We start from the raw sequence: 24,638 nt of genomic DNA, 5'->3' as shown, positions 1-24,638 counted from the left end.
ATCTGCCACCGGGTGCTGGAGGGGGGTGTTGGGTTGGGGTTCGGGGGGGGGGGGGGCTAGAAGTTGCTTCATATATGTAATATGTCTCATTATTAGTCCACATCACTTACTAGCAAACATAAAAAAAAAAAACATCTTGCATGTTTTAACCAAAGAAACCATGGATTGGTATTCTTGGTTATCCAAGACTACTCTTGATCAAACACTTATCTATGAATATGGTCTTATTTTACGCAGAAATGAGCTTCACAAAGAGGATTTAACTTACTTCAACCATGAGTTCCTACAAAGCATGGGCATAACTATAGCCAAACACAGACTAGAGATTCTCAAATTGGCAAGAAAGGAAGGAGGAACCACATCAAATGGCCTCTCAAGACTTGTTTTGGCAATCAACAAAACCAAGAAGCTCATTTCCAAGAACTTCAGCAAGCTCAGTTTTCACCGAACCTCGACTCATCTTGCTCTATCCGAGCTCAAACCTTATCGAACACAGTGGACCGGAGCACTAAAGATGCTCGAGAGCTCGAAGGAACAAAGGGAAGAGAAAGCCATAGTCACAACCAGAAACACGATGAAGTCAGGACCACTAGACAGAAGAATGCAAGACAAAATGATGGTTACAAGTAGGAATCTGAGTGTCTCAGGTCCTTTGGATGGGAAAATTCAAGAAAAACTGATGTACCCTAATAGGAGTCCAATGAAGTCTGGGCCATTGGACAGAAGGTACCAAAATAGTGCTGTTTATCCAAGCAGAAGCAATAAATCTGGGCCATTGCATGCAAAGGGCATGAGCCCAAGGCTTAATCACTACAATCAAGAAATGACACAAGCTGATGATGGGGTTTACTCACAATGGTCTTTAATGTTTCAAGATATGAAGCCCACTTGACAACTCATATGAAGCTATCATCTGTTAAACTAGTTGCAGATTACAGAATCCTAGGTTAGTACTATGTTTTTAGTAGATATCCTGTTTTGGGTTCTAGTAACAAAATGGCAGAATTCACTTTTAAGGTTATGGAAAAAGGTATGCCGGTACGTGTTGTGTTCATAATATTTTTCCGCTCCTGTTTCCTAGTATCTTGCCATTGTTACTGATTATTGATATTGTTTTTTCCATTTATTTTTCTGATTCTTAGGTCACTGGTACTATCTTTCTAGCCTCTGTTGTTGAAACAGTTCTATTGTCTCCTTCATCTTCTTGTGCCAAGGGTCTATCAGAAATAGTCTCTCTACCCCATGGTAGGGGTAAGGTTGGCACACATACTACCCTCCCCAAATCCCACTTGTGGGGTTATATTGGGTTGTTGTTGTTGGAAACAGGCATGGGGTTGCTGTCTCAACATTCCTTGTTCTGTTGTAACCTTCCTTTTCTGTATTTGTGTACTTGAAAGTCTTGAATTTTACTATCAAATATGTGTGACAGTTGGTTCATATTGAACAAAAAAAATGAGATTTTAAGCCATGCACATCTACTACAACTGATTCTCTCACTACAGAGCTACCAAATAGACAGATCAATCAGCTACAATTTCCTTCTTTTTGTGATAATCGAGAATCCGTTACCATATTACATTATTGTTACCATGTTACATTGTTGTTACTATTGTTTGTTGTTTGGTTGCTTTATTTTCACTGTTCCTTGAGCCGAGGTCCTATCGGAAATAACCTTTCTATTTTTATTAGGTAAGCGTAAGGTCTGCGTATATACTTATGGGATTACACTGGATTTGTTATTGTTGTTGTTGTGATAACCGAGGGGCTTGTGACATGTTCGAAACTTGGTGGATAATGGACCCACCCTTCAACGCTTCCCTAATTAAATACCAGGTTTGTGTCTGTCGCTAGGTTCGAACCTGCGACGTGCGCCTAATTCACAGGGCACAACCATCTTACAATTAGACCAAAGCACTAGACGCAGTTGACTTGTGTTTAGTGTGTTTTCTCAATTAGCTACAATTATATGCACAATGAAAGACTAGCAGCAAGAAATACAATCTATCAGCAAACAACAAATCACTCTTGGCATCATTTCATGTACGAAGTCAAGGCTATGCCAATTCCTTCTTCTTCACTCATGAGTAATGTGTAGCTATGCATATTAAGATCAAGATCATTCTTCCAACCGACGAATAGATACTTCTTTGATACTGAGAAAGACAGGTTTCATGTCATTCTGTGGTACTACAACAGTTCAGTGGCGGAGCCACATTAGGCTAAAGGGTGTCAAATGATAACATTAGGCTAAAGGGTGTTAAATGATAACCCTTCGCTAGAAAACTACACTACACTGTGTAGCTAGGTCAAACATTTATTTTTATGTAAATATATAATATGTTGAATCTCCTTAGCTTCTTCCTGTGTTTTATTTCTTTATATTTTGACACCTCTTAGTGAAATTCATGGCTCCGCCATTGCCACAACTTCACCAAAATTGACCTTATACATAGGCCATTAGAAAGTGGTAATCACAAAACTTGGAATTATTCCATCTCAAAGATCAATGCTAGCTCAGAATTAAAGTAAAATAATCTAAGCCAATTAAGATCATCAGCAATAACTATAGACTTTCTGGAATTTATTATAGGTCGGGCTATAACAAGATCGATATAACTATGCTTCCATAATAATGTTTCTGGTTTCTGTTGATAACCAAATCTCAGATTAGCTCCGATAACTGTAGTAGTATACATATATATATATATATATATATATATATATATATATATATAATGTTTCTGGTTTCTGTTGACACATGCAACTAGTTCTTAAGAATAACCATACACTTAGCTATATCGCATTGTATCATCGAAAAAGTTGTTGTAGCATTTATTTCAGTCTAAAGGAGACAATGATACAAAGTAGATGAGAGAACACTATTTCATACTATAGCTCGATGTATCAAGTGTTACAGCTCAGTAACTAGTTACGCTCAGTAGCTTAAGCATCTATTGCACAAGATGCTTCACTGTGGACACAACCTAACAAAAGCTAAAATTTCTCAAACATATCATACAGATCACAACAATTTTCAAATATATCATTTTAACAACTGAAACAGGTCGATGCTATCTAAAATTTGAACTCACAGGCAATTAGTACTGATCAATGTGCTCTCGTTTAGAATATTAGCACATGAAATTGGTCATGCTTTTTCAAGATACCTCAATGATTTGAATTTTGAGGTAGCCGAAAGGAACCTCCAGCATAAAGCATTTGGTAAACAGGTTTTATTCTCATGGTAAGAACAATACTAAGCATGGTGCCGATACCACATACTCCAGCGAGAATCAGGAAGGTGACTCTAAAGCAATTAGGACCCAAGCAAGTAGCAGAATGCTGCTTTGCTGCCTCGTTATCGTAGAGAAATCCGGCAAGGAGACCGGAAAAGAGATAAGCACCTAAAGGATTCCCCAGGGACATGAAATTGAAAATCATACCGAAATGCTTGAGACCAAAAAGCTCAGAAGCTGTTGGGACCATTGTTGTAAATTGAACACCGTAGCAGACTCCTAGTAACGCTGTCGCTGCATACAAGGTACCATTAAGTGCAGACGCAAACAGAAGGTAGGTAATGATCATTACTACTTGTGTGCATGTCATCCAAACTGTTCTAGGTACTGCTTTTAACCTGCATTGTAAGTTGAACAACAAGCAATTAGATCAGGCTAGTATTACATCAGCGTAACACTATAACTGAAACAAGCAGTCTAATTATTGTGATGAGAATCTTTAGTATCTTCAGCAAGTTATCTCATCCATAAATTTCTTTTGACTACCCTTTTTGACTATTCATCGACAAATACTTCAGATAAAAAACATTGTCAGTGCACCCAAGAGTGTGGCCTAGTGGTCAATGAAGTGGTGAGAACCATGAGGCCTCGAGATCAAATCTAAGTTGCTCCGACATGGCAGTTTAGGTGTCGAATTCGTGTTGAGACGACACTAGTATGAGTGAGGGTGTCGGTATGGGATCCGTACCGGATCTGTTCAAACAATTTCAAGTACTTTGACCACAATGGACTGAAAAATTCGAGTCGAGATACAATTTGATTCCCGAAATCATAACCAAAACTAGGCTAAATCTGAAGAAAATAGCATACCTTATCTAAGAAATCAATCTTTTATTTATGTACAGCTTGAGAATAAAAAAGAGATCTACACTTTGCAAGCTATATGTAGGTATTCCACAAAATTTCTCATAATTTAGAGATATTTTTATTGTTTTAAATTATTTTTAGCCGGGTCCCTGCACCCGTATCCGTACTAGGATCCGTATCCCCAAATCTTAGAATTTACCTCTCGAAGGATCTGACCTCTAGATCCGCACCCGTGTCGGACACACGCACCCGTGTCCGAGCAACTTAGGTTCAAATCCCAGTGGAGATGTAAACAAACACTAGGTGATTTCTTCCGATTTGTCCAATCCTTAGGTGGATAGAGTTACCTGGTATCCATTGCTGGTGGAGGAGGCAGGTATCCCATGGAATTAATCGAGGTACACGTAAGCTAGCCCGGACACCACGATTATCAAAAAAATTGTCCTTTCAATTTTATCGACTAAATCATAAAGTTAATCAGTAGCAATAACTGCTTAATTAGTTACTTTTGGTTAAGTTTTAAGTGAAGAAACAACCTATTATCATGTTCCTTTCTATTTCATTTTCCCATTGATTCACAATTCAAATAAGAGGGGATTAACAGAAATAGTAGCTAAGAGGCTCAAGGATCATACCTGACAAAATATTCTGATACAACTCCTCCACCAAGACGACCCACGAAGTTGCAGAAACTGAAGAGGGATAACAGAATCTTTGTATCATGAAGACCTTGAGCTATTCCAATCTGTGCTAGATTATTGAGAACGGTAACTCCAGAACCCACACCAAAAAAGTAAACCAAAAACAAAAGCCAGAAATCTGCTTTGACCAAAGCTTCTTTGAACTTGAAATCTTCGCCTCTTCTTGGCCTCCTCTTTTTCTTCACCGCACCTTCCCCTTCAGCCAGAAGCATATCCACTTCAGAGATTTCGTCTCCCTCGTTAAAGCTTCCTAGGTTTGCTGATGACGATGATGGTGTTAACAAGGGTTGTGATTTATCTGCACTGACATTGTCTTGGTCTGATACATCGGTCATCTTGCCGCGGTTTGAGGGGTAAAAGGTCATCTTCAAAGGAATGGCTAGTGGAGCCATTAGAAGGAGCACCATGATAACGAGAAAAGTATAAGAAACAAGGACATTTAAAGAAAATATATCTTCCAAAATTGTTGTTGTTAATACATAGACACCGAGCACAATGCTAGCTACTTGAACAAACAAAAAGTGGTATGACTCTGCAGAATCATCGCCTAAAGATGGAGTACAAGGCCTAATAAAGTACATCATCAATAAACTTAGCGTAGGAACCCCTAGTGCAAGGAAGAGCAAGAGCTTAGAAGAAGAATTGCAAAGCAATGCACTGTAGACTTCCGTATACACTGCAGCGCTTAGCCCTCCGTAGCCTTTAAGAACCCCAGCAACAGTACCCCGGCTTAGAGGAAAGTTTCTCATATTAGTCACAAGCACAGTTGTGCTGAACCAAGCACTGCTATTCGTGGCAACACAAAGTGCAATCCATAACTGCCAAACAACAAAGTACATCATATTGTTCAATTAAAAGAAGAAACGAGAAACCAAATACCAGAGAGAATTGCATTAACTCTCGGGATCATAAGTAGTGACAACGAAGATACAAGCAACAAATATGGGAACATTAGGAAATTATAAAAGGGAAAATGATCAATGGGCATTAGAGGGTATGACTTTGCGAAGTAGCAGTGAACAACTAAAAGGGCAACATGGAACAAATCAGAGCTGGGCAAACCCATTACATTACTGTGAATTAAGTCATGGAAAGCAGAGATAAAGGCCGAGCCTCAACCAGCAAAGATGAGAGCCATATCAATCCAAGCAGAAACGGCAAGATTGAAGGAAAAGGATTCAGCTTCCAAGAAGAAAAGATAAAAGATATACTGGTCTTCTCAGTTGTTAGTAGTGCCCAAGATCTTCAGAGTAAAGGGTGGTCACTAGTTACATGATCAATGCAGAAGCGGAGCCAAGATTTTGAACTCTATAGGTTCTGGATTTAAGAATGACGACTTTAAGTGCTAATATTCGGGTTCTAAATTTAATATTGTACCTATCTAATGAATTTCTTAACCAAATACACTGTTTAAAAAATTACTCAGTTTGGCTAAACCCGTAGCCGGGCTTCTAGCTCCGCCCTTGAATTAATGTAATAACAAATGAGTTATTTTTTAGCCATGCAACCTAAACCCTCCTCAGACCCCACTTGTGAGAACTCACTAGGTTTTTTGTTGTTGTTGCAACCTGGTCTTTAGCCGAGGGTTTATCGGAAACAGTCTCCCTAGTCTCCCTGCCCACCAGGGTAAGGGTAAAATGTGGGTACACACTACCCAGTTGTTGTTGTTGCAACGTAAACACTTCTTCGTCAGAAAATATAAGCTAATTTTCTTACATGTCAAACACAATCCTGATAGTTGAACTAAAATTGAAGAGGCTTTACTCTCAGAACACTTAAATAGGATAGGCTACTGCTAGGATTTCAACATAATTTCAGCTATGAAAATCATTGTAAACCACAAAAATTCAATTATTCAATCAAGAAATTCTTCAATTTCTTCTCTCACCCCTACATGCATCAATTTTGGAGCAATCACCACTTTATAAAACCTAATCTTTCCAAAAATTATATATTTACAATGATCTCTCTGCAATTACAGCCAAACACATAACACATGGAAATGCACCAAATCAATCTCTTTTCCCCAAAAAATTGGATTTCACTAAAACATATAGTTAGATAGTAAATTCCAAAGCTAATCCAATCATCTCACAACAAGAAACAAGATTGCAATAAACATCAGCCAAAGATTAGATCATTAACATAGATAAACAAAAAAGGAAGAAATTTTACCAGCCAATAAGGCAAGTTCTGAACAGTTTGACTAAGTGCAAGCCAAAGAACACCATAACCAAAGAAACAGGCGAAAGAACCAATTAAAAGAACAACCCAAGGTGGGAACTTATTACAAACAAGTCCAGGAATAAGTCCAACATTCTCTCCTATATCATTTGCAACTCCAAGCATAGTAAGCTGCTGTTGATTAAAACCAAGAACTGATTTTAACGAATGAGAATAAAGGGGGAAATTATATGCATTTCCAGAAGCTATTTGTAACCAAACTGCAGCTCCTAATCCTACCCATGGTGGTCTTGTTCCTCCTTTAATGTTCACCATATTCTTGGAATTCTTTCGTTTTTTTGTTTTTAAGGTTTCAAGATTCTTTAAGAAGAGTTTATATTAAGAAGAATTTTAGACAAAGAAAATGGAAGAGGGGATTTTTATAATATTGATGTAGATGGGATCACCTTGGGGTTGGAGTTTGGGTGTTTGGGGGGAGGGGGATGGATCTTGCAGGGTGTTTTGTCTGAAACGTTAGTATGTACAAACAGAGAACAGACGAAAATTCGAACAAACCAGGTTTCTTGGATTTAGTGGGGCTTGCGTTTATTTTTTCCTATTCGGTATTTTGGACATAAAAATTGAATTTTAAAACAAAATATATTTAGAATTAAGCTGAAAAATAGATTAGAATTTGAAATTATGTTGGTATATGCATTTCACTTGTAAAAATATTTCTATTTTATGATTGAAAAAGAAAAGTTTTTCTGTTATGAAATAATAAAAGAAGAAAAAAGTATTGTAGAGAAAAGTAGAGAGATAATTCTTATTTATATTGGGATGAATAACAATGGAATAGAATCTCTCTATTTATAAGGAAAAAATGACTTAGCCACCAAGTAAAATCCCTACAATCTCTCTAAAATATAGACATTCACCTTAAATAAAATACTATTTATAACAAACCTCCTTGAATGTCTATTCAACAAATAATGTGCCTTGTTAAAACCTTAACTAAAATAAAACTTAGTGGGAAAAAAATTCTAGAGAAAGAAAAAGAGTACACATATTTAAAAATACGCCTTTTGGCTGCGTCATTAAAAAACCTTACAAGAAAAACTCAGTGGGACAAAACCTTGTAAGGGAAAAAAGTGCAAATCCTTGAGTCTTCACATCCCAATCTTGTGCACTAGCTTCTTGAAGGTTGACGTCGGCAGAGATTTGAAAAATAGCCATATTAACTCCAATGAATATGTTGCACCTTGAAAATCCTCGCTATCACATTATCATGTTTATAGTTATAGCAAGATACATTTGTGCACAAATTGCACTAAGGAAGCGGTACTTATCAAGAATTGTAAATGCTTCAAGCTATTTAAATCCTCCAGGGATTATCATATAAGTGTAGTCAAATAAGCCATATAAATAGACTTTAGATGCTTATCAAGTTTTTATGTCATGCTAGACAAATAAGATACCGAAAATCGATTGCACATATCATTGACTTTATACTTTCAAGTATTTGAATTGCAGATCAAAAACTATATGTATTTCATATGAAATAAATTCTATTCGAATTGTGTCTCTTTCATTTGGCCAATAATTTTGTATCTGTATTCGACAGACTTAAGATCCTCATCTATACTTAGCGCTATGACAGATGTCTTCTACGAACATTTTATATCATTTTCCAATATTTATTTCATAAAAATATGACATAGAGATCTCTTTATTCATATTTTCATGTACTTAAACCTCTCCTGAGATTGTATGAAGTATTATGTCATGTGATTTTCCAGATCATTTGCCTCCTTATTATGACCATTTCGATCATTTACTCATCTTCTTTATTAAGAATTTTATTTGAAACCGATTTGTCTATATGCTTTAAGCGTATAATTGTCATGATCCGGATTTTCCACCCTCGGAAGTCGTGATGGTGACTACTCGTAAAAGCTAGGCAAGCCGAGTGTTACAGATTTCATTACCTTTTTTCTTTAACCTTTTAACAATTTTAAATTAACATGTGATCAATAGCAAAATAATAATAATAATCAAAGTAATACGAAAGACGAAATCTGATAATTTAACCGAATACTAGTACGAAAATCCAAAATACAACTCTATCCAGAACTAGTGTCACAATGTCACGGACCATCTATGAATACTACAAACAACGGTCTGAATAGAAAAATACAAGTATGCCTTTGAATTTAATAAAAACATAATGAAAATGATAGAAGGGGACGCCAAGGTCTGCGTACGTCTGCAGGACTACCTCGGGTTTCCGCTGGACTGAAGGCAACAACCTTGCTATGGTCCAAAAGCTCCAGCACCGAGATCTGCACATAGTGCATAGTGTAGTATCAGTAAGATCCCATGTGCTGGTAAGTGTCGAGCCTAACCTCGGCGAAGTAGTGACGAGGCTAGGACAAGACTACCAAATAAACCTATGCAGTTAAAGCATATACGGCAAATAATAATAACAGAAACTAGCAGTTAAAGATTGGAAGGAGGAACATGCTACGGGAAATATCAAGTAATAACAAAATTTCAATAGAGAAATATAAGGAAACACAATAATTTCATATCAACAAGAATAAGGAAAAACAATAACGAATTAATATTCACTTTTATTCTTTCTTGTTGCGCCGTGCAATCTGATCCCAATCATATAATACGGTTGCGCCGTGCAACCCGATCCAAATCATATAATGATATTGCAGCGTGCAACCCGATACCACATGTCCACCCTTAATACTCCTTGTTGCAGCGTGCAACTTGATCCCATATAATATTGTTGCGGCGTGCAACCCGATCCCATATAATATTGTTGCAGCGTGCAACCCGATCCCAATATACAAATCAACACCAATCACAAAAGAATCCCGGCAAGAGAACAATAGTATAACAACAATATCCCGGCAAGAAAAATAAAATATCATAAGCAATAGCGTCCCGGCAATGGAAACAATATTCTAAACAATAACATCCATGCAAGGAAAACAATAACATCGCGACAAGGGAATCAATAATATACCCCATCTCGTTTCCACCATTACTTCACAACATAAGTCTCAACTTGAGCCAATGCTCAACAATGGTCAATTACCAAGAATACTTTTCTAAGCCTTGTACAATATTTATAATTAACATATTAAATATGGATAATACACAACGGAGTCACAACAACCATAGTATAAGACCCACGGGCATGCTTGACACCAACGTATAGATACTCATCACCACACCTATACGTCATACTCAACACTTAACACATAGCAAATAAGACCACAACTCTTATTTTCTCAAGCTAAGGTTAGACCAAACACTTACCTCAATGTCACGAACACAATCAAGCCTCAACTACCGTTTTACCTCTCGATTCCACTTCCAACCCGCTTGTATATAGCCACAATTTACTTAATAATATTAATAAATGCTACACAAACCAATTCTAATGCGTGAAAATAGGTTTCCCAATGTTTTTTCCAAAAAGTCAAAAATCGACCCCCGACCCGCTTGGTCAAAATCCGAAGTTCGAACCAAAACCCGATCACCATTCATCCACGAACTCAAATATATAATTTATTTTAAAATTGGACCTCAAATCGAGGTCCAAATCTCCAAAGTTTAAAAATCCTAAGTTTTACCCAAAATCACCCAATTTCCCATGAAAACCCCTTGATTTTGAAATGAAATCATGTAAAAATATGGATTAGATTGAAAGAAATGGGTAAGAAATGACTTACAAATGATGTGGAGAAGAACCTTTCTTTGGAAAATCGCCCAAGATATTTTAGGGTTTGCAAAAGTTTGAAAAATGAGTAAAATCCCATCAAAATCCCACTTAACAGGTCTCAGTTGTCGCAATTGCGATTGGGGATTCGCAATTGCGAACCCTTTGAAATCCTGCCAGCTTCGCATTTGCGAAGGAATGGTCGTATTTGCGACCCCTGTCCCTTTCGCATTTGCGACTAAAATGTCGCATTTGCGAGAATGGCCTGCCCAGGCTTGGTTCGCAATTGCGACGCCTGGGTCGCATTTCCCAAGCCTGAGAACTTCGCATTTGTGAAGCCTGATCTCGCAAGATCAGAGGCCTGGGAAAAAATAGCAGATACCAGCTGCAATTTCCTAAGTCCAATTCACCTCGTAGCCTATCCAAAACTCATCCGAGCCCTCGGGGCTCCAAACTAAAAATGCACGCAAGTCTAAAAATATCATACGGACTTTCTCGTGCAATCAAATCATCAAAATAACATCAACAACTACGAATTCAACATCAAATTCATAAAATTATTCAAGAACACCAAAATTTCCGTTTTCTCAACTGTACGTCCGATTTATACCAAACCAATTCCGATCTTTACCAAATTTTACAAATTCAATTTAATCGTTATTTTAAACTTGTATCGGACTCCGAAACCAAGATACGGGCCCGATACCATCAAGAAAATGCATCATTTCACTTCTAAAGGCCTTTATATTTTCCAGCAAATAATTTTCTTTAAAAAAAAAATTCTCGGGTTTGGGACCTCGAAATTTGATTCTGGGCATACGCCCAAGTCTCATATTTTACTACGGACCCTACGAGATCGTCGGATCAAGGTGCCAGATCCGTTTACCAAGAATGCCGACCAAAGTCAATTTTAATCAAATTTAAAGGCCAATTTCCTTATTTACTTAAGTTTCACATAAAAGCTTTTCGAAAATGCGCCCGAACTACGCACACAAATCGAGGTGAGACAAAAAGAGGTTTTCAAGGCCTCAGAATACAAAATTGACTTCTAAAATAAGTGATGACCTTTTCATTATCCACCTCTAAAACAATCGTTCGTCCTCGAACGGACATAAGGAAAGTACTTGAGTCGGAGAAAAAATTGGGATATCGGCTCCACATATCGGACTCGGACACCCAGGTCGCTGCCTCAACAGGCTGACCTCTCCACTGCACATGAACTGAAGGGAAATTCTTCAATCTCAACTGACGAACCTGCCGGCCTAGAATAGCTATCGACTCCTCATCATAGGTCAAGTCCTTGTCCAACTAAACAGTGCTGACATTTAACACGCGGGATGGATCATTGTGATACTTCCGAAGCATGGACACATGAAACACTGGGTGCACAGCTGATAAACTTGGCGAAAACGCAAGTCTGTAAACCACCTTTCCCACTCGATCAAGAATCTGAAAAGGACCAATGAATCTAGGGCTTAGCTTGACCTTTTTCCCAAATCTCATCACGCCCTTCATGGGCGACACTCGAAGCAACACCCGCTCTCTGACCATGAATGTCGCATCATGAACCTTGTGGTCGGCATAACTTTTTTGCCTGGACTGAGCTATACGAAACCTATCCTGAATGATCTTAACCTTATCCAAGGCATCCTGCACTAGATCTGTACCTAACAACCGAGCCTCTCCCGGCTCAAACCATCCAACTAACGATCGACATCGCCTACCATATAAAGCCTCGTAGGGAGCCTTCTGGATGCTCGGCTAGTAACTGTTATTGTAGGCAAACTCTACTAATGGCAAGAACTAATCCTACAAACCTTCAAAGTCAATAACACATGCTCGGAGCATATCCTCTAAAATCCGAATAGTACGCTCGGACTGTCCGTCTGTCTGAGGATGAAATGATGTGCTCAATTCGACCTACAAACTCAACTCATACTGTACTGCCCTCTAGAAATGCGAGGTAAACTGCGTACCCCGATCAGAAATGATAGACACGGGCACACCATGAAGGCGAATAACCTCCCGTATATAGATCTCATCCAACCGCTTCGAGGAGTAGGAAACAGCCATAGGAATGAAATACGCTGACTTGGTCAGCCTATCAACAATAACCCACATTGCATCGAACTTCCTCTAAGTCCGTGGGAGTCCAACAACGAAGTTCATAGTGATACGCTCCTTCTTCCACTCAGGAATCTCAATCCTCTGAAACAAACCACCAGGTCTCTGATGCTCGTACTTTACTTGCTGACAATTCAAACACCGAGCCACATATGCAACAATATCCTTCTTCATCATCCTTCACCAGTAATGCTGTCGCAAATCCTGATATATCTTCGTGGCGCTCGGATGAATAGAGTACCGAAAACTATGGGTCTCCTCTAGAATCAACTTATGAAGTCTATCCACATTAGGTACACAAATACGACCCTGCATCCTCAAAACTCCATCATCTCCAACTATCACCTGCTTGGAACTGCCGTGCCGCACTGTGTCCCTAAGGACAAGCAAATGAGGATCATCATACTGCCTATCTCGGATACGCTCAAATAATGAAGAACGAGCGACTGTGCAAGCTAACATACGGATGGGCTCAGAAACATCCAACCTCACGAACTGATTGGCTAAAGCTTGAACATCCAAAGCAAACAGTCTCTTACTGACCGGAATATACGCAAGACTGCCCATGCTAACTGACTTTCTACTCAAATCATCGGCCACTACATTGGCCTTCCCCCGATGATATAAGATGGTGATGTCATAGTCTTTCAATAGCTCCAACCACCTTCACTGCCTCAAATTTAGCTCATTTTGCTTGAACAAGTACTGTAGACTCTTGTGATCTGTGAACACCTCACATGACATGCCATATAAATAGTGTCACACCTCCTTTTTCCGCACCCGAAGGGCGCAAGGGAGTTTTTTCCAATTAAAGGACAATCGAAACGGGATTGGTTTAATTATTTCAGAGTCGCCACTTGGGAGATTTAGGGAGTCCCAAGTCACCAATTTTAATCCCGAATCGAGGAAAAGAATGACTCCATATTACAGTCTACGCACCAGAAATCTGGATAAGGAATTCTGTTAACCCGGGAGAAGGTATTAGGCATTCCCGAGTTCCGTGGTTCTAGCACGGTCGCTCAACTGTCATATTCGGCTTATTTATCTGATTTTAAAATACAATTATGAACCAATGTGCCAATTTTAACTTTTTACCGCTTTATTGTTATTATTTCAAAAGAATGTGAACATCGCTTAAAACATGTCTTTGGACTGCGTCACATGAAATGCACCCACAATCTGGAACATATTTTATTTGATGTTTTGGGATTTGGATCTGGGTCGCATGAAATGCACACCCCAAGTTTTAAGAAAGTAGATTATTAAACACGCACCTAAAGAGACTATCGTGTTATTATTTTGGGAAGGCCACGAAATTCGCTGAGCGGCCCTCCTGAATTCTAAGTAACTTTAAAACAAGTATTTACTGAGGGCCCCGCAATTTGCATTTTTTGTTTGTCGAGGCTCGTCCCATTTATTATTTAAAAATGAATTTGCAACGTCATGGAAATGCATCTCAGACCACGTCACAGTCAATGTACCCGTGATTAGAGACACATTTCGATTTCGTTGAGATTTGGATTTGGGTCCCATAAATGTGCACCCGAGTTTAGGGAGATGACATTATTAAAGGCGCGCCTAAAGCAACTAGCGCATTATTATTTTGGGTAAGGCCGTGAAATTTGCTAAACGGCCCGTCCCAGAATCTAAGTGTTCATTATGATACATATATCTGTGAGGGCCCCGCAATTCGTCCCTTTTATTCGGCGAGGCTCGTCTCATTTTATTTATTTATTTATTTCTCTTTTTTTTTCTTTTTTTTTTCTTTTTTGTTTTTAGAAAAAGGACAAGGCTAAAATGACTACATTTCTTTGCTACTTTGCAGGGTCATGGGTTGTAGATTAAACTTATTTGATGAAACGAGTATTTTTTTTCGCGGGATTAAATTACTACTATGATTTTAACATTACTACTACATGTACAAACAACCATTAAGACAAACATTTAGATAGCAATAATCTGAGCATGGAGAAACAAAATGCCGAATAACTACTTAACATGACGAAACAAAGGAATACATTCACGACCAAATTTCAATATCATACGGAGTTAATTAACAAGAAATAGCAATTTGCAAACATCATATGAATATGTCTCGCTCATTTGCATACTATTCGCATGAACTAGGATTGTATTTCAAGAAACACATGTACATGTTACTAAACAGCAAATATGAAGGACACGGACAGAGATGACCTACTTGATATTATCGTCCGATGCGTTGGACCTGCAATGAAACCTCGGACAACAACCTCGACGGAACTCAAGCCGGACCTTACTGAACGAGGAACAACGACGAAACCTCGGAACAAACTCGATGAACCGGACCTCGAATCAACTTTTGGACTTTGGACTGGAACTCGACTTCAACTCGACCTTACTGACGGACTGTTTGGTCGACGACTGTGGGGTCGATGGGCAGTGTTTAATGGCTGGAGGCATCGCTGGACATGGGGACGACGAACAGCAGTGGTCGTCGGGGCAGTGACGCCGTGAGGGAGTAGTGGTGCGACTGGTTTTTTTTTGGGGTTACGATGGGGAGGCGACGGAAAGGTTTTGGAAGGGTGACGGGCAAGCAACAGCAGTTGCTGTTTGACAGAGGCGGAGGCGTGGGTGTCGACGGACGTTGGTGGTGGCGTTTTGGACGTGAGGGAGTAGAAGCGGCAGCAATGGAGGAGTGGTCGTGGTCGACGGAACTGGCGTTGGTTTTGGACAGTCGGGAAGGTGACGGAGTGGTCGTTTGGTCGTTGGTTGGACAGTGACGACGAGGGGGGGAGCTGGAGGTTGACAGTGGTTTTGGGGTTGTTGATGGAGGTGGAACGATGGTGGCGATGGAGGAATCCGGACTGGTTTCAATGGAGGGAGCGTTAGGGTTTTGTTCTTCTCCTTTTGGAGAAGATGAACAGTGGTCGACGGAGAAGCTGACGGACTGGTTGGTTTTGGGTAGTGATCGACGATGGAGCTAGGAGGAAGAGGGATGGTCGTGGGTTGGTGTTTGGGTGGTTCGACGATGGTTTGGGGTCCGGGTTTTTCAGTAGGGTTTTGCTCCTTCTTCTTTTTGAAGAAGATGAACTACAGTTCCCCTCAAAAAATTTCGAAAGTCCTCCCTTTCAAAACTTTTCAGTCCGTGTATTTGTGCCCATTTGCCCAGAAAAATGAGCCCCACGCGTGGTGGGGTTCGAGGCTTGTGTTCCCCACGCGTGGTGGGGTTCCCCGTGTATGGGATTCCGTCCGTGTTCTCCACGTGTGGCGGACTCGGATTATTATGGGCTAAGTCCGAAAATTAGGCCTAAAACCGGGTAGTTTGAACCCGAATATTATTCTTTTGCCCGGACCCGAGAAATAGGAACACGTTGCTTAACTAGTCCTATGTAAGCAAAATAACTACCAAAAATAAGACTAGTATTTAAACAAAACTATATCTTTTTAAATATTTTTCAAGATTTAAAATAGCTACAAAATATTAATAAAACTATTTTTTGTAATTTTCGTTTTTTAAATATTAAGATAAAATATGAAGTAATATTTTTTTGTATTTTTCAAAGTTAAAATGACTATAAAATATTAATAAAACTATTTTTTGTAATTTTCGTTTTTTAATAAAGACAAAATATAAAGTAATATTTTTTGTATTTTTCCAAAATTAAAACGACTACAAAACATTAATAGAATTATATTTTTTTGTAATTTTCGAATTTATATAAAGTACCAAAATAAAGTACAATTTTTGTATTTTTCAAGTTTATGAGAAATACATAAACTAAAATTTATATATATATTTTTGTGATTTTTTCTTTTTGCAACGAAATAAAGTAAAATAGTTAAAATGGCTATATTAGACCCAATTTCACATATTCACGCTAAAAATGTGAAAATTCTCGGGGAGGGTCAAAAATCCGGTGTCTACAAATAGTGCCTCCAAATATTTAGCGCGTGAACAATGGCTGCTAACTCCAAATCATGAACTGGATAATTCTTCTCATGGATCTTCAACTGTCGCGAAGCATAAGCAATGACCTTACCATTCTACATCAACACCGCACTAAGTCCAATACGAGATGCGTCACTATATATTGTATATGGCACTAAACCTGTAGGCAATACCAACACTGGCGTCGTAGTCAAAACCGTCTTGAGCTTTCGAAAGCTCGCCTCACACTCTTCCGACCACCTGAACTAGGCACCCTTCTAGGTCAACCTGGTCATCGAAGCTGCAATAGATGAAAACCACTCCACAAACCGACGGTAATAGCCACCAAACCCAAGAAACTCTGAATCTCTATAGTTGATGCGGGTCTAGGCCAGTCCTTGACTGCCTCTATCTTCTTCGGATCCACCTGAATACCCTCTGCTGATACAACGTGACCCAAGAATGAAACTGAACTCAACCAGAATTCATATTTTGAAAACTTAGCATATAATTTACTGTCTCTCAAAGTCTAAAGAACAACTCGAAGATTTTGCTCGTGCTTCTGCCGACTGCAAGAGTAAATCAAAATATCATCAATGAAGACAATTACAAAGGAATCCAAGTAAGGCTTGAACACTCATTTCATAAAATCCATGAAAGCTGTTGGGGCATTTGTCAACCCGAATGACATCACTGAGAACTCATAATGCCCGTACCGAGTGTGGAAAGCTGTCTTAGGGACATTGGATGCCCTAATTCTCAATTGATGGTAGCCAGATCTCAAATCAATCTTTGAAAACACCTTGGCACCCTGAAGCTTATCAAACAAATCATCAATCATCGGCAATGGATACTTATTCTTGATTGTGACCTTATTCAACTGCCGATAATATATACACATCCTCATTGATCCATCCTTCTTCTTAACAAATAACACCGGCGCACCCCAAGACGATACACTAGGTATAATAAAGCCTTTATCAAGTAGGTCTTGCAATTGTTCTTTCAATTCTTTCAACTCTGGCGGGGCCATACGATATGGAGAGATAGAAATAGGCTGAGTGCCCGAAGACAAATCAATGCAAAAATCAATATCCCTGTCGGGCGGCATCCCCGGTACGTCTGAAGGAAATACCTCTAAAAACTCACGAACAATCGGTACAGAATCCATAGAAGGAACCTCGGCACTAGAATCAGGAATATACGCCAAATAGGCCAAACATCCCTTCTCAACCATACGCCGAACCTTCATATATGAAATAACCCTACGGGTAGAATGACCAGGAGTCCCTCTCCACTCTAAACAAGGTAAACCCAGCAAGTATATGGTCACGGTCTTGGTATGACAATCCAAGGTAGCGTGGTAAGGTGATAACCAATCCATCCCCAATATGACATCAAAATCAACCATATCCAAAAGTAACAGATCTACTCGGGTCTCAAGACCCCCAATCACAACTATACATGCACGATGGATACGATCTACCATAATAGAATCACCCACCGGTGTAGACACATATATAGGAGCACTCAAATAATTACTAGGCATGACCAAATACGGGGCAAAATAAGATGACACATCAGAGTATGTAAACCCTGGATCAAATAGAACTGAAGTATCTCTACTACAAACCAAAATAATACATGTGATAACTACATCGGAGGTCTCAGCCTCTGGCCTGGCTGGAAGAGCATAACATCGGGGCTGGGCCCTACCGCTCTGAACTACGTCCCTCGGACGGCCTCCTGTTAGATGGCCTCCACATCTAGCAGCCTGGCCTCCACCTCTAATACCTCTACCTCCACTTCTAGCACTTCTACCCCTACCTCTAGCTGGCTGAGCGGGCGGTGGAACACCCTGAGCCTGAACCATGGCACGGGAACCCTGCTGATGTGACTGAACACCCACTAATCTCGGACAAGCCCTCCGGATATGACCATACTCACTGCACTCAAAGCATCCACCTGAGTGATGCGGCTGAGGAAACTGAGGCTGACCCTAGTGGGCTGGCTGACCATGATGATAGCTCTGAATAGGAGGTACTCTGATAGGAGCTGGCTATCCTGAAGGAGGTACATAAGAATCACGCCCCCCTGAAGCTCCATGAGATGCCTGTAGCGTTGAATGAAACAGCCTGGAAGGATGACCCCTACCAAAAGAAACCCTACCTCCAGATGAGGCACCACTGAATCTGCCAGAATGACGGGGCCTCTTGTCAGACCCCTAACCACTCCCATGTGATAAAACCATCTCTACTCTCCTGGCCACATTGGCCGCATCCTGAAAAGAAATCTCGCTCCCCGTCTCCTTAGCCATCTACAATCGAATAGGTTGAACGAGTCCCTCAATGAACCTTCTCACTCTCTCTGTCTCTCTCTCAGTGGGAAGTATAAGAAGAGCATGATGGGCCAAGTCAATAAATCTGGTCTCGTACTGAGTGATGGTCATAGAACCCTACTAGAGATGCTCAAACTGCCTCTGATAGTTCTTCCTCTAGGTGATAGGAAGAAACTTCTCCAGAAATAGCTGAGAAAAATAATCCCAAGTTAAAGTAGGTGACCCAGTTGGTCTAGCCAAACAATAATCCCTCCACCAAATCTTGGCGGATCCTGACAGACGAAAAGCAGAAAAGTCGACCCCATTGGTCTCCACTATCCCCATGTTCTGTAGAACCTCATGACAGCTGTCCAAATAATCCTGGGGATCCTCAGAAGATGTACCGCCAAAAGTAGTAGTGAAGAGCTTGGTGAATCTGTCCAACCTCCACAAAGGCATCAATATATAGCTGCTCCATTACCGGTCTAAGCCACAACTCCTAGCTGAACTACCTCAACTGGCTGAGCTGCTGGAGTCTGAAACTGGTGAGCAGAAGTCTGTACTCCTCCCCCAACCTGAGAGACGGTTGATGCTACAGGAAGAAAGCCTGCCTGGGCAACACTCTTCATAAGGCCCACTAGACAGACCAGAGCATCCTGAAGTACCGGGGTGGTGATGAACCCTTCTGGGACTTGAGCTGGCCTTGCTGGAACTGTCTGGGCTGGAATCTCATCGTCAAACTCAACCTGAGGCTCTGCCGCTGGTGCTGCTGCTCTAGCTCTGGGCTGAGCTCTGCCTCTACCTCGGGCCCTAGCACGGCCTCGGCCTCTGCCCTTCGCAAGAGATGCTACTAGGGGCTCGAGCTGCTGGTCAGCTGATGAAGTGGTACGTGTTCTCTCCATCTGTTAAAGAACAGAGTGGAAGTTCAATTAGCATTGAGAAATCAAGTCGCACCACTGGAAAGAATAGATGTGAAGTTTTCCTAAACTCCGCAGCCTCTAAGGGATAAACACAGACGTCTCTGTATCGATCCCTCATTCTACCAAGCTTGTCCATGAATTGTGATACCAAAGCAATCTAGAACTCTGATACCAACTTGTCACGATCCGAATTTCCCACCGTCGGGAGTCGTGATGGCGCCTACTCGTGAAAGCTAGGCAAGCCGAGTGTTACAAATTTTACCCTTTTTCCTTAACCTTTTAACAATTTTAAATTAACATGTGATCAACAGCGGAATAATAATAATAATAATAATAATAAAAGAAATACGGAAGACAAAATCTGATAATTTAACCAAATATTAGTACAAAAATCCAAAATATAACTCTACCCAGAACTGGTGTCACAATATCACGGACCATCTATGAATACTACAAACAATGGTCTGAATAGAAAAATACAAGTCTGTCTCTGAATTAAATAAAAATAAAATGAAAAGGATAGAAGGGGACGCCAAAGCCTGCGGACGTCTACAGGACTACTTCGGGTCTCCGCTGGACTGAAGGAAGCAACCTCGCTATGGTCCAAAAGCTCCAGCATCGGGATCTGCACACAGTGCAGAGTATAGTATCAGCACAACCGACCCCACGTGCTGGTAAGTGTCGAGCCTAACCTCGTCAAAGTAGTGACGAGGCTAGGACAAGACTACCAAATAAACCTATGCAGTTAAAGCATATACGACAAATAATAATAAAGAAAACTAGCAGTTAAAGATGGGAAGGGGGAACATGCTGCGGGAAATATCAAGTACTAACAGAATTTCAGTAGAGAAGCATAAGGAAACACCATAATTTCATATCAACAAGAATAAGGAAAAACAATAATGAATCAATATTCACTTTTATTCTTTCTTTCTGAGTCGTGCAACCCGATCCCAATCATATAATACTATTGCGGTGTGCAACCCGATCCAAATCATATAATGATGTTCCGGCGTGCAACCTGATCCAAATCTATAATGATATTGCGGCGTGCAACCTGACCCCACCTGTCCACCCTTATTACTCCTTATTGAGGTGTGCAATCCGATCCCATAAAATATTATTACAACGTGCAACCCGGTCCCAATATACAAATCAACACCAATCACAAAAGAATCCTGGCAAGGGAATAATAGTATAATAACAATATCTCGACAAGGGAAAACAATATAATAAGCAATAACGTCCCGGCAAGGGAAACAATATTCTAAACGATAATATCCTGCAAAGAAAATAATATCATAAATAATAACATCTCGGCAAGGGAATCAACAATATACCTCATCTCGTTTCCACCATTACTTCACAACATAAGTCTCAACTTGAGCCAATGCTCAATAATGGTCAATTACCAAGAATACTTTCCTAATCCTTGTACAACATTTATAATCAACATATTAAACATGGATACTACACAACGAAGTCACAACAACCATAGTATAAGACCCACATGCATGCTTGACACCAACATATAGATACTCGTCACCACACTTATACGCCATACTCAACACTTAACACATAGCAAATAAGACCACAACTCCTATTCCCTCAATCTAAGGTTAGACCAAACACTTACCTCAATGCCACGAACACAATCAAGCCTTAACTACCGCTTTACCTCTCGATTCCACTTCCAACCCGCTTGTATCTAGCCATAATTTACTTAATAATATTAATAAATGCTAAACAAATCAATTCTAATGCATGAAAATAGGTTTCCCAATATTTTCCCCAAAAGTCAAAAATCGACCCCTGGTCCGCTTGGTCAAAAACCGAAGTTCGAACCAAAACCCAATCACTCATTCACCCACGAACTTAAATATATAATTTGTTTTGAAATCGGATCTCAAATTGAGGTCCAAATTCCCAAAATTTGAAAATCCTAAGTTTTACCCAAAATCACCCAATTTCCCATGAAAAGCCCTTGATTTTGAAATGAAATCATATAAAAAGGTGGATTAAAATGAAAGAAATGAGTTAGAAATGACTTACAACTGATGTAAAGAAAACCTTTCTTTAGAAAATCGCCCAAGATGTTTTAGGGTTTGCAAAAGTTTGAAAAATGAGAAGAATCCCGTCAAAATCCCACTTAACAGGTCTCAGTTGTCACAATTACGACAGGGGGTTCGCAATTGCGAACCGTTTGAAATCCTGTCAGCTTCACATTTGCGAAGGAATGGTCACATTTGCGACCCCTGTCCCTTTTGCATTTGCGACTAAAATGTCACATTTGCGAGAATGGCCTGCCCAAGCTTGGTTCACAATTGTGATGCCTGGGTCGCATTTCCCAAGCCTGAGAACTTCACATTTGCGAAGCCTGATCTCGCAATTGCGAGATCAGAGGCCTGGACAAAAATACCAGATACTAGCTGCAATTTCCTAAGTCCAATTCACCCAGTAGGCTATCCAAAACTGATCCGAGCCCTCGGGGCTCCAAACTAAACATGCACGCAAGTTTAAAAACATCATACGGACTTGCTCGTGAAATCAAATCATCAAAATAACATCAACAACTACGAATTCAACCTCAAATTTATAAAATTACTCAAGAACACCAAAATTTCCATTTTCTCAACTATACGTCCGATTTATACCAAACCAATTCCGATCATTACCAAATTTCACAGATTCAACTTAATTATTATTTTAAACTTGTACCGGACTCCGAAACTAAGATACGAGCCTGATACCATCAAGAAAATGCATCATTCACTTCTACAGGCCTTTATATTTTCCAGCAAATAATTTTCTATAAAAATTCTTTTCTCGGTCTTGGGACCTCAAAATTCGATTCCGAACATATACCCAAGTCCCATATTTTACTACGGACCCTACGAGACCGTCGGATCATGGGTCCGGGTCTGTTTACCAAGAATATTGACCAAAGTCAATTTTAATCAAATTTAAAGGCTAATTTCCTTATTTTACTTAGATTTCACATAAATGCTTTCCGAAAATACGCCCGGACTGCGCACGCAAATTGAGGTGAGATAAAAAAAGGTTTTCAAGGCCTCATAACACAAAATTAACTTCTAAAATAAGTGAAAAGGTCATCACCACCATAGACTTTGTCATTCTAGGACTTAATAGGAGCATTTGCAACGAGAATATAGTTACTTTCTTTAGGTCAGCAAATGCATCTGGCATGCTTTGCAATATACTGCAAATGAATTATCTTTTTTATGAACCTCAAGTTCATATTATCTTATTCGAGGATCTAGATGTACATAAGATAATTCATTCCACGTAACTTTTTCTCAACTGTTTATCATGTCTCCCCCTCATGTTAAAAAAACTAACTTTATTCCTTAATTTTGGAAACTCGCCTTTGTATGTTATGGTGTTAATCAAAATATATACCGCATATTAATAATAATAAGATGAATTTATTTGGTTCCTAACCTTGAACCACTTGTGAGGGGAGAATGTAATATACTTTTGTATATAACCTATATCAAACTGATATAGATAACTTTGTTCTCATAAGCAATAGTTTAGCTATTAAGTGGAGGCACTCAATAAATTATTTTGCTAAACCAACTGTGATGTAAACCAACTTATCAAGATGAACTTCTTCAATAGAAAATCTGAAAATTATGCTCGAAATTGAATTATTGAGCAAGTTACCTCGCAAAATACCATGTTGCAAGTTAATAATAATTGCACATGTAACCATCTCATAGATACATCTTATGTGTTATACATGACGGGTGAATGCGCCCATATTCACCTTTGATATTTTCAGCATTCATGTGATTCAATTCCAATTTTAGTTGGTCTATTAATTAATGAGAACAAGCAACGTAAGAGAATTCGTAAAGAATTTTATAGTTCTTTAATATTTTCCCATGTGAATTCTCTTTTATTTTTGCACATCATACTTAAATTAACATGGCTAAACTAATTATGCCAACTGAATAAATTATCAATATTGGTAAACTTCAGATTTACACCGTCACGTGTGCAATTATCAATAGACTCCAAGTTTATTATGATATGGGTTTTTATATCAATAAACATCCACTTTATTGTGGTATTCTTTTATTTATGTAGTACAAACTAGAGAATAAAGCGGATAGATTTTCACATACATGTCACCCGCTACAAGTTGTAGTAATATAAGATATTAAATCTTTCCTTAATTTATAGTCTTAATATAACCAATCGCTTCAGCGAATACTTTAGAAACTAAATAAGTTTCTTTAAGACTTACTACAACATAATGTCTTATTGATAATCAATTTTATTCCTCCAAAATAGTAATAATTGGCTCTTCCAGAGCTCTCAATTAGTAATGTACTACCACATATTCATCAACATCCATATGGTGAATATCTCTTTTAAAGAGAAAGTTATACCATTATGGTTATGGTCAAAATTATATGCAAGATATATTTCTTGCATTAATGTTATTCTTTAATAATCACATTACCAAAATATTTTGGCGTGCAATAGGTACGTGACAAATGACCATTCATGCCATAATGATGATATTATTTTCTTATATCATCTCAAACCTCCTTCTAGAGGTGAGTGTGGTATATTCACTACCACTAGCACGTTCATATTCTTCCAAGAATGAATATGTATTCATAAATCAG

At 39.2% G+C, this 24,638-nt stretch overlaps 2 protein-coding genes across 2 annotated transcripts; one reads left to right on the top strand and one right to left on the bottom strand.

The window, feature by feature from the left end:
• Positions 1-160: 160 nt before the first annotated feature.
• On the top strand, positions 161-892 carry LOC104217720 (uncharacterized). Its single transcript, XM_009768026.2, has one exon. It carries the CDS (start codon positions 161-163, stop codon positions 890-892), a length of 732 nt encoding a protein of 243 aa, XP_009766328.1.
• Positions 893-2,993: 2,101 nt separating this feature from the next.
• Positions 2,994-7,407, bottom strand: LOC104217722 (protein NUCLEAR FUSION DEFECTIVE 4-like). The gene is made up of 3 exons (XM_009768027.2): positions 6,980-7,407; positions 4,739-5,622; positions 2,994-3,634 (listed from the first exon to the last, which is right to left on the bottom strand). The coding sequence occupies exons 1-3, from the start codon at positions 7,301-7,303 to the stop codon at positions 3,169-3,171; spliced, it is 1,674 nt and encodes a 557-aa protein (XP_009766329.1). The 5' UTR covers positions 7,304-7,407; the 3' UTR covers positions 2,994-3,168.
• Between the last annotated feature and the right edge of the window lie 17,231 nt (positions 7,408-24,638).

Source organism: Nicotiana sylvestris, chromosome 11, assembly GCF_000393655.2.
Source record: "Nicotiana sylvestris chromosome 11, ASM39365v2, whole genome shotgun sequence".
In the NCBI taxonomy this organism is placed as follows: domain Eukaryota; kingdom Viridiplantae; phylum Streptophyta; class Magnoliopsida; order Solanales; family Solanaceae; genus Nicotiana; species Nicotiana sylvestris.
The sequence above is the reverse complement of the archived record's forward strand: the minus strand, read 5'-3'. Positions and strand labels throughout refer to the sequence as shown.

Coding starts and splice junctions, on each gene's coding strand:
- LOC104217720 (XM_009768026.2), top strand. CDS start 161: ATGGATTGGTATTCTTGGTTATCCAAGACTACTCTTGATCAAACACTT.
- LOC104217722 (XM_009768027.2), bottom strand. CDS start 7,303: ATGGTGAACATTAAAGGAGGAACAAGACCACCATGGGTAGGATTAGGA. Junction 5,623..6,979: donor AGAACTTGCCTTATTGGCTG/GTAAAATTTCTT, acceptor GTTGTTTGGCAG/TTATGGATTGCACTTTGTGT. Junction 3,635..4,738: donor GTATCAGAATATTTTGTCAG/GTATGATCCTTG, acceptor CTTACAATGCAG/GTTAAAAGCAGTACCTAGAA.